Source organism: Sprattus sprattus (assembly GCF_963457725.1).
Source record: "Sprattus sprattus genome assembly, chromosome: 13".
NCBI lineage: Eukaryota > Metazoa > Chordata > Actinopteri > Clupeiformes > Clupeidae > Sprattus > Sprattus sprattus.
In genome coordinates this window covers 19,721,108-19,735,694 of record NC_137911.1, presented here as the reverse complement: position 1 = coordinate 19,735,694, position 14,587 = coordinate 19,721,108, and the positions used below count along the sequence as shown (strand labels likewise).

General features: G+C 44.3%; 1 protein-coding gene across 1 annotated transcript in view; it reads left to right on the top strand.

Moving 5' to 3' along the window:
* The first annotated feature begins 425 nt into the window (after positions 1 to 425).
* LOC308374576 (AT-rich interactive domain-containing protein 1B-like) overlaps positions 426 to 14,587 on the top strand; it is a 147,741-nt gene continuing 133,579 nt past the window's right edge. Inside the window, exon 1 of the mRNA XM_080850375.1 lies at positions 426 to 1,934. Within this exon, the coding sequence (XP_080706501.1) occupies positions 696 to 1,934 (1,239 nt within the window). The 5' untranslated portion in view covers positions 426 to 695. The remainder of the gene's footprint in view (positions 1,935 to 14,587) is intronic.

The window sequence follows — 14,587 nt, the reverse complement described above, 5'->3', positions numbered from 1 at the left end:
ATAATAATAGCAAGACATGCTAAACCAAGCCAGTTGTGGATATGTATAAATTATGTATTTAAGATTACAGAAAGACGTTTATCACAGTACCAAGATACGCAAAAGAAAAATATGTTTTCGTCGAAAACGTCTATGGATGACATTTTGGTAGGCACACATGTAGTCCTAGTGAGCCTAGACGTCTTCAGACGAGTCTGCAAAAACACCTCATATGTGCAGGTTTTTCCAATCAGTAATGGTAAGATTACGCTCTGTGAACCAATAATTGTATAGTCTCTAGTGACTTAAACCATTTTTTCCTTTGAACACATTTGCGGATCCAGTCCGTGTTTTACCCCACTTCTTTCGCGCCAGAGAGGTGGATAACAGCAGTTGGAAATCTCTCTCATGCCATGCTGGGCCAGAGGGGCTCCGTGAGACATGCATTCACCCATATCCGGGTTAGAGAGGGAAAGGATGAAAAAAAGTTTCATTTAAACCTGGACTAAAACTTTCAACATGAAGCCGCACTGACGCGACTGCCGCTGTTGCTGTCAGTGGATCTTTTTTGCTTCTGATAACACAACATAGACGGCTCTTTCGGCTCTTCGTTTGTTCTGCTGAAGACATTTTCTTCTCTCTGTTTGCCCTTATTTCTCTCCTTTATTGTTTTGCGTGCGCACTTTGGGTTATTGCCGGGGGATGTTGAAGTGATCATGGCCGCGCAAGTGGCATCAGCCCCGGCCGCATCTAACAGTAAAAATAAAAATGTATCCGGAGGTTTGAGTCAAGATTTAAACTCTGGAAAATCAGGAGGGACAACACAAGGATCTGGAGCAATGCTCGGAGCCGGAGACGGGACTACGACTCTGAATAATGTAGATCATCGTCTTCCGACTGAGTTGAACATGACCAACAGAACTTGTACACCAGCCAACAGTAATTCTGACAAGACGAAGGAAAGTGGAAATATATCAACTTCTGGTTCTACTTCGTCCAACTCGACGACCTCTCCGAATATGGAAACGGGTTTGATAGCTAATCATAAACTGAAAGGCATTGCAGGAGACCTCCCTCCATCTCTCAATCGTGCGCCTCAGCACACACAGTTCAATCAGTTTCCACAACATCATCAGCGTCAGTTACAAAGTAACAACATCAACAAGAACCAAATAATGACACAGGGAGATAACGACAATCAGCAGCACGGAGGCAAAGAGAATGTTATGGGGAGACATGTTGAGCATCAGCAAATGCTGAATAAAGGTGGGGAGGATCAGCCCTGCAAACCAGACCAGATGGGCAGTAGGTATGAGCACGCCAACTTTGGACCAACGAATAGCAACAACCACGCTCAGACCACCAGTGGCAAAAGTGTCGTTTCTGAGTTTAACAATTATTATGGCAATTCCAGAGCAGGGCCCTGCTTTGATCAACATGGCGGCCAACAAAGCCATGGTATAGGAATAATGCACTCTTCTTCAAACAATAATGGGGAAAACTCCCATGAAAGCTATCATAACACTCAGTACAACCACTACCCGGGGTATCGACAGGGCTACAGCAGCGCCGGTTACGGTGTGATGGGCGGCTCGCGTCAGGGTAGTAACATGTTGATGGGCCCAAGCAGCAACTCCTCTGGTCAAAGCAAAGGTTTGGCATCTGCAAGTTCTTCTGGAGGAAATATCGGCAGCTTTCAGAGATTTCCTGGACAAAGCCAGCATCCTTCGGGGGCTACGCCGACACTGAACCAGCTTCTCACGTCCCCGAGTCCCATGATGCGAGGATATGGGGGTGGCTATCCAGAATACAGTAATTCTGCTGTACCCCAAGCGGGCATGGGGATGAGCAAAGAAATAAGTTCGCAGTATGGGTCTTCGGCTCATGCATGGGGAGGCCAACGAAATCATCCAGGAATGAGCCCTGGAAACGGGCAAAGCCTCAACAGACCTCAGGTAAACAGCAGCTCTTAAGCTCTCTGTGAACTCCTTGTGTTTGACTGACACCGGACTTATATTCGCCATGCTGAATATGTTGACTATTAAGTGTTTAATGCGCCGTTCGAGTATTTTCGTACGCGTAACATTTCCCTTGCTTGTAGCCCTTCTTTACGCACATGTAGCTTGTAACCATATTAACTCAATTTTAAATTTTAAATGTCTCTCAAGACTCATATAATTATTCTACTGGCCAGTGTACAATATTAACATTGATTGAGCCGCTGTAATATAGCTTAGTTATAATTACGCTTCCAGTTTTTGTTACCATGAAAATTATTTGAGTGAAAGGCCTATCCTAGACATCTTACTGCGATGTGATTAAGAACACGTGCACCTCGCTGTAGAACTTGAGGCTGCCCGTTTGAATAATACATTATACATGGCAGCACATAATAGATCCATGACACTTTAGAAGGTACTTGAATAATCCCCAAACCCCATTTAATTTGTTTGTTGCCAAAATGTGTGGCCTTCAAATAACAGCTTTTGAATTTCGCCTTTCTGAAAGGTTACTGTGTTTGCATGCCTTCTCAGTTTGAATTGCGGAGGCAAAACTGCTTATAATAGTCTTCGGACAGCTGGCTTCGAGTTGACATCAAATCTGACATCTGATTGGCTCTCCGTATCCATGGGGTCTATTGTAAATAAAGAAAAACGCGCGCTCACGGTGACCGCGCAGCTGCTAGTCATACAGGCTGAGTGGTTGAAGGTGACAGTGTGCAGAATAAAGGGCTGGTAAAGAACTACAGCCAAACGACATTGCTTTTTATGTTGAGGATGGCCTTCATGAGACACGGTATCAAAATGCTTAACATATCTTTTATTCGCATATTACGCTACTAAATATATTAGATAGCCTGAATGTGTGAATAAGGCCTTCCTCCTGTATTATAGTTATCCTACCCTTTTAGGCTGCACATTTAGACTAAATATTAAGTACTACATACCTTGCTATTAACTATTTAATATAGTCCTGAACAATATTTCACGAACAAAACAAATTTTGGTCTAGACTACCCCGTTATCATATTGTGTCCTTGTTCGTGTTCTATTGTTGCCAACATTTTGTTAGCCTTCATGAGAGTTTCAAGTTTATTGTGCGCCTTAAAAATTCAAATTCTCATTTAATTTATAATATGTTATGTTTCATATAATATTTAAACTAAACATCTGAATGGTGTTAACATTATGGGCATACTTATGCAGTTTCATTATAGCCGATTATCATAACAACCGACATAATGGGACAACTTGCATCAGGCTACTTAGTATTTACAACGTTGTAATTGTTATATAATACACTTGCGTTTTGCGCAGGCTAGATTTTTCATCATCTGAAAACAATATTGAGTGAAAAGACGTTTATTAGCTCCTAAATACAGAGCAACTTAACTCCCTTGTAGAAGGCCAACACAAAGTGGAGCCGTAAAGCCAATATTTTGACAGCCTTTTTCTGTGTTTGGGATTAATTAACTAATAGCCCAAACCCATGTGGAGAAAAACGTGTAGCTATCACCTGTTGCCAGTTTTCTTTTTCTCCCCAATTTTCTGTCATCTGGTTTTATTTGAGCCCAAATCAACAACCCTCCTCCACTACAAGCTAGTTACCCCACTTGTTCCTGCCCAGTCACCAGTTTATCAGACATGCGGGAACATGGCCTTCCACTCTCTCTCTCTCTCTTTCTCTCACTTACTCACTCCCTCTCTCGCGCACACACACACACACACACACACACACACACACACACACACACACACACACACACACACACACACACACACACACACACACACACACACACACACACACACACTATCTGTATCTAATGCGGCAACAGCTAAGGGGAAGTGAGGGTCTTCAGTTGAGTTCTCCACTGTCAGGATAGCATTGTTCTGGATTTAAATTGATTCAGCCGTTAGAGGAGTTACTCAAGGGCAGCAACACAGCCAAGGTCTGTATAGGACTGACCCCGTGACCCCACTCCTCCATGACCCCATTCACTGTTTTTATTTTTGCAGAGAGCTTAATCAGAACTATGGGAAATGTTTTTTTTTGTGCATACGTGTGGTGTTTAATAAATATAACATTATTATTATTATTATTTTGGGTTCTGATAGCTTATTGTATAATGCACTTCATCTATATAAACATTGAATGCATATAACATGGAGATACACATTTTCGGGATGTCTAGTAATAGAGTAATGACGTTTTTACTAATAGCAACAATAAAATAGAACATTATGAAGTATAAAAATATAACATCATTATAATGGAAAATTAGAGTGACTTTGGCTTGATTATGCAGGAATCCAGGAAGCTCCCTTCCGTTGCTCTTGTCCGCCGCATTTGCTTTGTTTGTGTTGGTTTGTTTACATGTCGGCCTCAGAGCTGATTAGGAACAACTGAGTGAAATTTTAATTTGCTCTGTTGCTCCTGATAAGGGGCCTGGCAGTGTTTTCATCTTCCAGGATGAAACGCCACGTGCAGGAGCGTAATTGGCAGATGGGTTATCCCAGGACTGCCCGTGGCTTTGTTAAAATGCCAATTAGTTCTGATTCACCATGACAAAAAAAAAAAAAACAGAGAGGGAGAGAAAGAGAAAGACAGAATGATACAGAAATTGACCAGTGAGGTTTCCTGCCTCACATATAATTAGCCTACTAATAAAATAATTGAAGCTTTTTTTGTTCAATCCTGTGATGCTAAGAAATTGATTGGAGTCAAGGCGCATAAAAAGAAAATGTATCTAAATGTGGGCTCATGGCTGTATGCAACGTGTGTAATTCAGGATGTAACAATATTTGAAAAATTGTGTAATGCTAATGACTTATTGTCAGCCTTCAATGTAGCAACATGGGAGCAAAATGAAATGTATCACAGGCGATCTCAAAGAGCACATGGATCATTAAGGGGATGTCATAATGATTTGAAGACATTTCAATAGTAAGACATTAAACACAAACTCATAAGGAGCTACCAGGCATGACAACCATAAAGGCGCCTCAGGTAGTCAGAGGAGCCATACTGTTAGCCTGTAAACTGCAAATGTGGATGTTCTTCAAACTCAATGTTGCAGAAACACTCCTGTTCAGACATTTTGGTGACTACTTATTTTGGTGTCTGTTTGAGTTCAAACTGCCGTGGCTCTGTATTGTGGTTCCTGAGTGTTTGTCTAGCATGTTCCTTGAGCGTGTGAGGAAGCAACAAGGTTGGTTCTGTTTGTGCAGAGAAAAGGCTCAAGCTGAGAATGGCAGTTTGAGCTTTTCTGGCACAGGGGTTGAATGGCAGGGCCCCTGATGTTGACGGCAAACCGGTGAGCTGCTGGGTGGGTTAAACATGGTGAGCACTTGTGTCTGCTGCCAGGAGAGCGGCACTCTCTCTCTGGTCGGTCTCTGCAGGGGTGTGAAGTGGGGCTCGGCGAGTGCTGTTTCTGGGGAGCACGCAGTGAGGAGCTGTGGAAATGAAAAGGCCCCACTTGTTTTGGAAGGCTGTCTAGTGTTGCAGAACCAGGCAGAGACAAAAAGGGGTTTTCTGCACCTCTCATATGCCAGAGTGTTCAGTATCCCTTAAAGATCTGTGATTTGGAAACAACGTGTTATACTCTAAGTTGTGTTTATGACCTGCCTAGTGATTTTTTCTAAACCACAATTTGGTTGTAAACCACTCCCCTCCTCTCTCACACACACACACACTCACACACACACACACACACACACACACACACACACACAAACACACGTGCTCCCTCTTCTCTGGTAGTGCTTCAGGCTATCGTATTTCTTTTCTTCACCAGTCAGTCCGGCTTGTTGGGCAGTGCGCCAGGGTTGTGGCCTCACCTCACAGAGAGGCTCAGTGACCTTCACACATGTAAATTAGCCACGTGCAAGGCCTGAATGAGCCAGAGAGTGGGAGCAGTACCTCCCAGAAGGAAAAAAAGAATTTCTCCTCTCTGCTCCCCCCCCCACCCCCTCGCTCCCTTGGGCATTCCCAAAGCCTGCTCGTCCTCCAAGCTGGAAGGGGGAGAAGCAGAGCCAGGAAAAGAAAGGAATTCACCCCAGTGGGACTCCCCATGGTCAGCGGACAAACAAGGAGAGCCATTTATTTGAAAAACCCACAGTGTTTGTCTTTAGATCAGGACTTGTGTGGGTAGGCTGTGTGTGTGTGGATACTCGCTGAATTGCTTTAGACCACCTTGGCTACATTGCCATTGAGAGCATGTTCACTGAATTGTGAATCCCTCTAAATGCTGACCGTGTGTATTGTGGCTCAGGTTGACTTTTGAGCTTTTCGACTGTTTTTATTGTTTGCTGTGCAGAGCGGAATACTACTAGTATGTATTAGTACTAGTATCTTAAATGTATGGTTGGACATTAGCCCATATTTAGAATTAGTCTTATGGTGTTTCCATAGTTGGTACCGTAAAGATACAGTATGTGTTATTAATAGGTCAGTCGGGGGGGACAAGCCACGTTGTTCTCTGCAAGCGATTCTGATTGTGTACTTTTCTAATGACAGGTCTGTGTTAGTCAAAGTGGCCAAGGGTGACAGGCATGCAGTAATCATTTAGACTGACCTTAGAAACGGGGCGTTTTAGTGGCCACCCTTGATGTGACAGGGTATTATTCTTCATTTGTAAACTGCAATTTGGCCATTAAGATCACAGTTGGAGTGTCCATAAAAATGCTGGACATGGATGGAAACGAAAAATAACATGTTTTTCTTTTGACCTGGCAATAATAAGGGGTTGAGCTTGAGGGGATTGACGTGAACACTTTCTACATGCAAGTAGGTGTGTCCAGGCAGTTTCTTTTCAAGGTAGATTTTTTTTTTATTGTGCACCCAGGAGCTGAAATGAAAGAATCAAATAGTTAACATTATATATGAACAAATAGCTTCAAGGATGGGTGATATCTTACGCAATAAATGACTCTGATTATAATGTCATATTGGAAACCAGCAGCCCATGTCCTCACGACTAGAAAAGATGAAAGCTGGGATGGGGTTGGTCCTCTTGATGAACACTGTAGAATAAACACAGAAAGGTTACTATAATGCCAGCTGTATGTCAGCAGCTACTGTGTTTACCGTTTTGTAGATCGTATTACCATAATCAATAGCTTGGATAACAGAGTGTGCTGTCGCTCATCGGAAAAATTAAAACATGCTCCGGGTTTTCCAAAGTGTTTTACACGCGGCTCGATTTCTCGAGCCGAAATGGATGCATCAGTGGGATGAGACACCCCATAGACTCTGTGCTTTTAGCTAAATGAGATTGACTGAGAGAGGGGGTGGAGGGTCACTGCCAAGCATGATGCATCGCAGCCCTCTGCTGTCTGTGGGGACGAATGATCGACTTTGCCCACTTTTAAAAAGGTGGCTCTTAAAGAATGGCGTCACAGTCGGCTCCTCAGAACTCGGAATGGACAGAGCGTATACTCTTGTCATTTGGTCTGACACTATGATTGTGTGTTGTGTGTCAGGGTCAGTGGCGGCAGAGAGCAGGACTCTGGAAAATGCTGAGCGAGGTGAATCGCCGGGTGACAGTCCATCGTATATCCTGCAGCGTTGGCTGGCTGAAAGAGAAAAATTCATGCTTCCCAATGGACAAAGTTCGCTCTATCCCTCTTTCTCTCTCTCTCTCTCTTCCCCTCTCTCTCTCTCTCTCTCTCTCTCCCTCTCCTTCTCTCCTCCTATCTCTCCACTGTCCCAAGCTAAATACTGCTGCCGTTCTGTCCTCATTGTGTGAGTCCTTTTGGTTGACCTTCCCCATTGCAAATCAGCACTGCTCTGTCACTCAAGTCATTAAGCATTAAAGATGAATTGTTTCATTATGCTGCTCCCGCAAAAAAGTGAGATTCAGTCCAATTAGTGGTAATTAAGAGTGTGAGGGGCAAGAGGACTTGGAGTGCCCCTGGCTCTCAGGGAGCAGCCCTGGGTCGGAGGGGGGTTGGTGTGTGTGTGTGTGTGTGTGTGTGTGTGTGTGTGTGTGTGTGTGTGTGTGTGTGTGTGTGTGTGTGTGTGTGTGTGTGTATGTATGTGTGTGTCTGTGGGGGGGGTGGCAGAGGTGTGGGTGGTTTCAGAGAATGAGGTACGGCTGTTATTTCAGGAGATGACTTTTGGGCACAAGGTGTGGGGTCAAAATAGGCTCCTCTTGTTGACCTTCCCCCTCAAATGGCTGTCCTGTTGAGGCTGTCAAAGCACACAGGAGCTTGTTAGGGATGAAGGAAGATGTATGCGCCAAAGGTCAGGATGGCAGATGTATTTTAATGGTTGTGTAGTAATTGTCTCTGCATAGCAATGCTGATTTAAGCACTTTTTGATTAAAAGGTTCCTATTTTCCCTCTTCAGGGCATATTGAAATTCTTTTGTTGTTACCACTCCTCATCAGATAAAAATAAACATGGGAGATTAAATGTTTGGGTATGACATTGTGATGGCAAGACTGAAATCATGTACATGTTTTGTTAGACATTGGATTACGCCACTTCTCTTTGGTGGATAAAGAAATTAAACTGGTTAAATAGCTCCCACCTAGTACTTTCCTTCTAACAATAGCAGTATACTACTAATTTAAGTTACATGCTATGAGTTACAGTCACAAAAGAATATACCAGGCTTAGCAGCTATGCACCTCCGTCCCTAGCCAGATCATAGCCTCTGTGTGTGACTGTGTATGTGCTGGTGTGCAGTGGCCTGCCGACACGTCTTATTTATGTATGCACAATATACAGCCTTCATTTATTCCCTCTGGGTCTCTCTCAGCATGGCATGTGCCCCGTCGGGCTAAACTATGGGCCCTGTGTACATCAGAAGCCATTATGTGTAATGGCCTTCCCTGCGTGTCATTCTCTGCATGTTATGACGCTTATTTTATGACTGCTTACACATCAAATATTTAAATAAACAGAATAGGGGCTGGCGCATGCCGGAGGGGAGAGTCATTCATTTCCTCCGTGCATACAGGCGGCAGAGAGAGGGAGAGAGAAATGGAGAGAGATAGGGAGAGAGAGAGGGAGGGAGAGACTGAGAGAGGGAGAGAGAGAGAGAGAGAGAGAGGGAGGGGGAGAGAGAGAGAGACGGCAGACACGGAGAAAAGAAATGCTTCGCTTGCCTCCAATCAAAGCGGTCGAGGACGTTTTTTCGCTTACGCCCAGCAGCAGCGGTGGCGGTAGCAGCAGGGCCATCCGTCAGCGTTTCTCCCCAGCCGGGGGGATGGACGGGCCCTGGTGGCTCATAAAAAAACGGCCCACTGTAGTTGTGAATATCAATCCAGGAGCCAAGGAGACCGGACGCAACAGCCGGAAAGCGGAATATAACACAACGCTGTGTAAAAAGCAAAAGTGTTTGTGAGTGTGTGTGTATGTGTGTGTGAGAGAGATGTGAGCTAGAGAAGTAAAAGTGGGAGAACTGATTTATTTGTGCGTTCCTCGAGAGCGCACAACAAGGTCTGAGGCCCCGGCAGAGCTGAGCCTGTGCTGCATTAGTGGGGGGCCCATTACTGTCAGGCTAATCTTAAAATAATTAATTGAGAAGTCTGCGGTTTTAAAGAGTATTGTAATTGAATCCTAAATTAGGCCTGGGAACGAGGACACGTCCTGCTTTTCTCCTGCACACAGCTCCCTCTCTCTCTCTCAGAGCAAAAAAAATGTGATTATTTGCCTCAGGAAAGAGATGTGCAATGTAGAAGTAGAGGAGGGAAAAAAATGGCCATATATATTATTCATTTTTTTCCTGTTTCTTTGATTTTGACTGATGTGTTGTGAATATTGTGATAAGATCTGTGCTTTAAGAGAGGATAATTCTGTCAACACGGGTCCCCTTTTTTCTTCTTGTAAACAAACAGGAGGTATGTGGAGTAATAAAGTAAACCAATGAAATGCATAAATTCAGCGGGCATTGTGAATAATATCTGAGCGGCACAGGCAGTGCAGCCTACTTAAAGCCTCCATCTTCCCATTGCCAGAAGAGCCGCTGAAGTGTTACCTGCTGCCTGAGCCTTTTTTTCATATGTGGCCTTGTGAAGTTTCTGTCTCACCTTGACAAAACATGGTTATTTTCTCATTTTCTGTCCCTTTTTACTGTTACTTATTCCTCCATTGTCCACTTACAATTCCTCCGTAGGACACAAGTATTGCTTGCCCCCAGCGCCTGCAGTGTGTTGCCTGTTTTCCTTGATGGCTGTGACTGAGGGACGCGTGTGGAGAGCCCGTGGGGCAGCACAATGTGCTTTCACTTAGACGCCCTGCACTCCAGATGGCTCTGCTGAGAAGCCCTTTTGAAAAGGAGAGGCGGAGTAGGAGGTGGTGGTGGTGGAGGAGGAGAGAAGAAGGGGGAAAAAAGAAGCACCCTTTGGATCAAAGCGCAACCCCAAAAGCGCTCCCTCCATAAAAGTGTGCCTCCTACATGACTCTTGGAGAAGCCATGCTAAAAAAAATGGTAGTATTGAGTTTAAGGTCAGACTGAGGTCTTTCTCTCCACTGGGGAATGTTGTGAAGTTTTGTCAAGAAAGACAGATGGTCTGTATTTGGGACAGTCAGATGTTCAGTGACTGCACTGGACTATTGTCCTTGCATTTATGTGGCACCTCCCTGCACCAGAGATACAGTTTGTTTTTGCAAGAGTTTTATAAAATCCTCCTACTTAGTTCTTGAGTAGTTTTTTCTTTGTTGATGATTACAGATACTTCTTTGTTGTTGTATACACCCAAGAGATGGCCATATCATTTTACTCTTGCTACAGTGTTTTGGCTTTGAATTCATTTTCCATGAAATTGTGGCCTTTACAGGATCCATCATGAAAGCTGCATTTTGGAGTTTGGAAGGTAATTTTTCCAAATAGCGTGCATGATGTTAGTTCAAGCACACCGCCATGAAAATGGATGTGCTGTATAAAAGTAAACATTGTTGAAATTACTTATTAGTTTTTTTTGCCACCAAATCGCCTCTCCAGACCACTGTTTTCCCACAATGCAAGTGCCTGTGACTGGTAATAGCGTTCGGAGTCAGAGAGAGGGGTCTTTTTCTGGACATGCATTACCCTTGAGGCCAGGAGCATTGATTGCAGAGTGCTGGTCCCCACATGTTCACACCTGGCACCATGATTGATTCGGAGATCTTAAGAGATTGAAAAAGGCCCAGCCGCTGCGCTCCACTGCGGGGTGGCCTTGAAAGGTCAAGGGGTCAAAAGCAGCCTGTATCCAGGGTACCCCGAGGTCGACATGCCTATTCTTTGCGGGGCAAAAGCATTAGGAGGACAATCAACCCTCAAGAGCCTGGCCCTTTGGCCACTCTCATTGTTCCTTGCTAGAAGTCAGTTACCAGCAAGTCATCAACCCAGAGCAGGAGTCTGTGAGGTGTGACTGAAGCCTTGAGAGGCTACACTCTGCTTGTATTCCCTACTTCATTTTCTCCAGTGGTAGATCCAGGCAATCAAGCATCATAGGAAACAAGGAGTGTATGACTGGTGTTGGAGCGGAGTTGGGTTTCGGTGTGTGTACGTGTAAGTGTGTGTGTGTGGAGGGGAGTGAATTTAATGAAAATCAATTCTTTCTAATTAACTTTTTAAATTTCCTGCTGAGCAATCGGGGGAGTCATCGCACAGTCCAATAATAAAATCAATTTGGTTAAAATTGTTTCAGTTGACTTTTAATGAGTATCTAATAAGCACTGAAGGATAGAAGGTCAGGAAGATCTGTTTGTTGTTCCTCCAGTGATGGGTCGCTGCTCTGCAATAAAATGGATAGGCCCTTGGCCAGACTGACCTCCAAAACCCAGGCCAGGGTTATGTTTCCAGTGTCCTATTGGCTCTGCATTTTGGCTGAACCCTCACAGTGGCTCAGAGAGCTAAACTTAGAGGCCAAGAACTTCAGTTGCACCTCATGGACACAGAGGGAATTGAATGCTAGCTGACTGGGCCATCAAATTGCTTGTTTTGTATTAGAAAAAAACACACTTAATAGATGTAGTCAGGAAGTGTGTCCAGTAGAGCCCTCAGCCGTAATGTTTCCCCCATGAATATGTTTATGCGTTTTGTTCTATCTAAATTCACGCGAACGAGCAGCCATTGTTAATTCATAAACACACTTGGTAACGCAGTCTCGTTTACAGTTATGGGGGCTGTAAAGTGCAGCGCGAGGGCCATTTCTATTAGCCTGGGTGATTCCCCCTGAATATGTTAAAAACGAATACATATTTAATAGCTGCATTTGCACCACAGCAGTAGAAAGATGCTGAAATTGGCCAGACAAAGCAGAACAGCTATAAGAGGCCGAAAAATGAATTTTTTGAAAGTTTTCCTCCCACCAGATAAACTGCTTTTGTTGTCTCCCTCCTTGCCCTTGTGTAACTCCCAGGCCTCGGTCTCATGTTTTTGAAGTGAAACTAGAATGCATTCCTCTCGTGCCACAGCTGTCCTCCGATGAAACCGCTCCACAGTGTGGCCCGGCTCTTTCCCATGCTCCTCTGTGGCAGTGGCCTGTCATGTCTCTCTCATTGTGCTCTCAAACAGTGTGGCTACTTACTATGGACCTGGCTCTCTCTTGCCCATGGTTCCGAACGGCAGGCATAGGTCAGCAGGACCGATCCTCATTTGCAGTCTGTGCATCTGGCTTTGTGGGGGCGGATGCAGGGCTGGCATCTAATTAACGCAGAGGGCGGGCTGGCGGGCGAAGCTGTTGGTGCGCATTAGCACGTCTGAGGGGAAAAACTGGTTTGTTGGCATCATGGTCCCCCCCCCCCCCCCCCCAGGCAGGGAGAGCCGTCCCTTTTCCCTCCATGTCTTTGTTACTAGATGTTTCTTCACTTTGTGGTGCTCTTGAGTCGTTGGTTGAAATGCTGTTTGTTAGTTTGGCTTTTGTTGTGCTTTGTCTGTATGTTGTCTGACAGATTTTATCCGTTTAATTTTACGGTGGGATCCTCCACAGACATTTCAGCTAGAAGTTGTCTTGAGCCAGTTGAGCCAGTCCCCCCCCCCCCCCCCCCCCCCAAACCCCAGCCTCTGTTTTCCTCTCTAATGACAACTTTGTGCTCGGCGTGAGGATTACAATGCTTGCCCACTTTCACAAACACACTGGGGATATGTTGTAAACACTGGTGTCAGCCATCTAGGGCACCCTTATCGTTGGCTTGCCTGCTAACTGTACACAAAGGCAGAGCAATTATGCACATGCTGCCAGGCACAATGGCACAACAGGCTGCCGCATGACAACGGCCAAGCATGCTCTCTCTCTCTCTCTCTCCCTCGCTCTTGTGCTCTGTCTCTCTCTCGTTCTCTGTCTCACTTTCATTCTCTGTCTTGCACTCTACCTCTCTGTGTCCCCCTTCGTCTCACACTGTTGTAATTTCACTTGTCCTGCTCATAACTGGCCCTCTAGGTGAGTTGCCACTTAAAGGCAACTTCTAAAAGCCAATTTACAGAACTCTGAAGTCATTTTAAGACCTTTTACTGGAATTTTGGTGACAGAAGTTTCACACAGAATTTTAGAACTGTGCCGTACGAGCTGAGGAAGACACTAATGCTGCTACAACCAGCAATTAATTTTAAAGCCTTTAACCGGCTTTATTCCTTGCAAGGAGGACACTCTTGTATAGCAAGAATTATCTATGGTCTTTTTGTATGATTTCTAACTAGCAATATATGACTATTTTGACTGTGTCAGTTGGACTTATCTGGTTCTTGTCTGATTGCTAAGCACTAATGCTCGGTTCCATTTTGATGACATCAGTATTGTCTTTGGCTCCATGAAATTATTTTTCTAATCTTCATCAGCAGGAGCGTGGAATTTGCACACGTTAATGAGGACACATCCTTGCGTTCCCTTCAATTCCTCCCTGATTTCACATTTTTGATTCGGGCCTGTCAAAACCGAGCCGTCGATGTGTGTGTTTATGGCCCTAATTATGGTTTCCATTTAAAATGTGTCCTGCCTTCATCCACCTGGCGAGCTGTTTGTTTGCAGTAATGCTTTATTTCGCTGCAGCCATTTCAGAGTATCAGACACCAACAGTGACGGGTGACATTTTGAATTTTGTCGATGGCTTCTTTGCTCAGCTTTTTGTCATTGATTTTCTGGCACTATGAGACGCATGCCTCAGCAGGAGTTTTTTGTACAAACTGAACACCTATAATCCCCTCTTCCACACACAGTCGCGCGCACACACACACACACACACACACACACACACATTCACAAACATACATACAAATGCAACATTCGGTTATTCTGTGCCATCACTGTCTAGACCTGGCACACTCTTTTGTTGAAGGAAAGTTGCAAATGTGCAAGTGGTGAAAAAAATGTGGATTCTTGAAACAATGATGATAGAATTCTTATTTTGTGTGTGTTTAAGTTTTACTGTGTGTATGTGGGTGAGTGTGTTTGTGTGTGTGTGTGTTTTAGTTTTACTGTGTGTATGTGGGTGGGTTTAGCATTACTGCATTGATGATTTACTTTATTTATTTTTTATTAATTTGATGCAGACATGCACATCTTTCCATGCAGAGCTTAAAAAGTTAGGGAAAGATATGGAGTTTCTGCAGTTCCATTATGAAATTTTAGCAATAACCATTTCTAGATTAGCATTTTATGTTTATTTGATCTCAATAT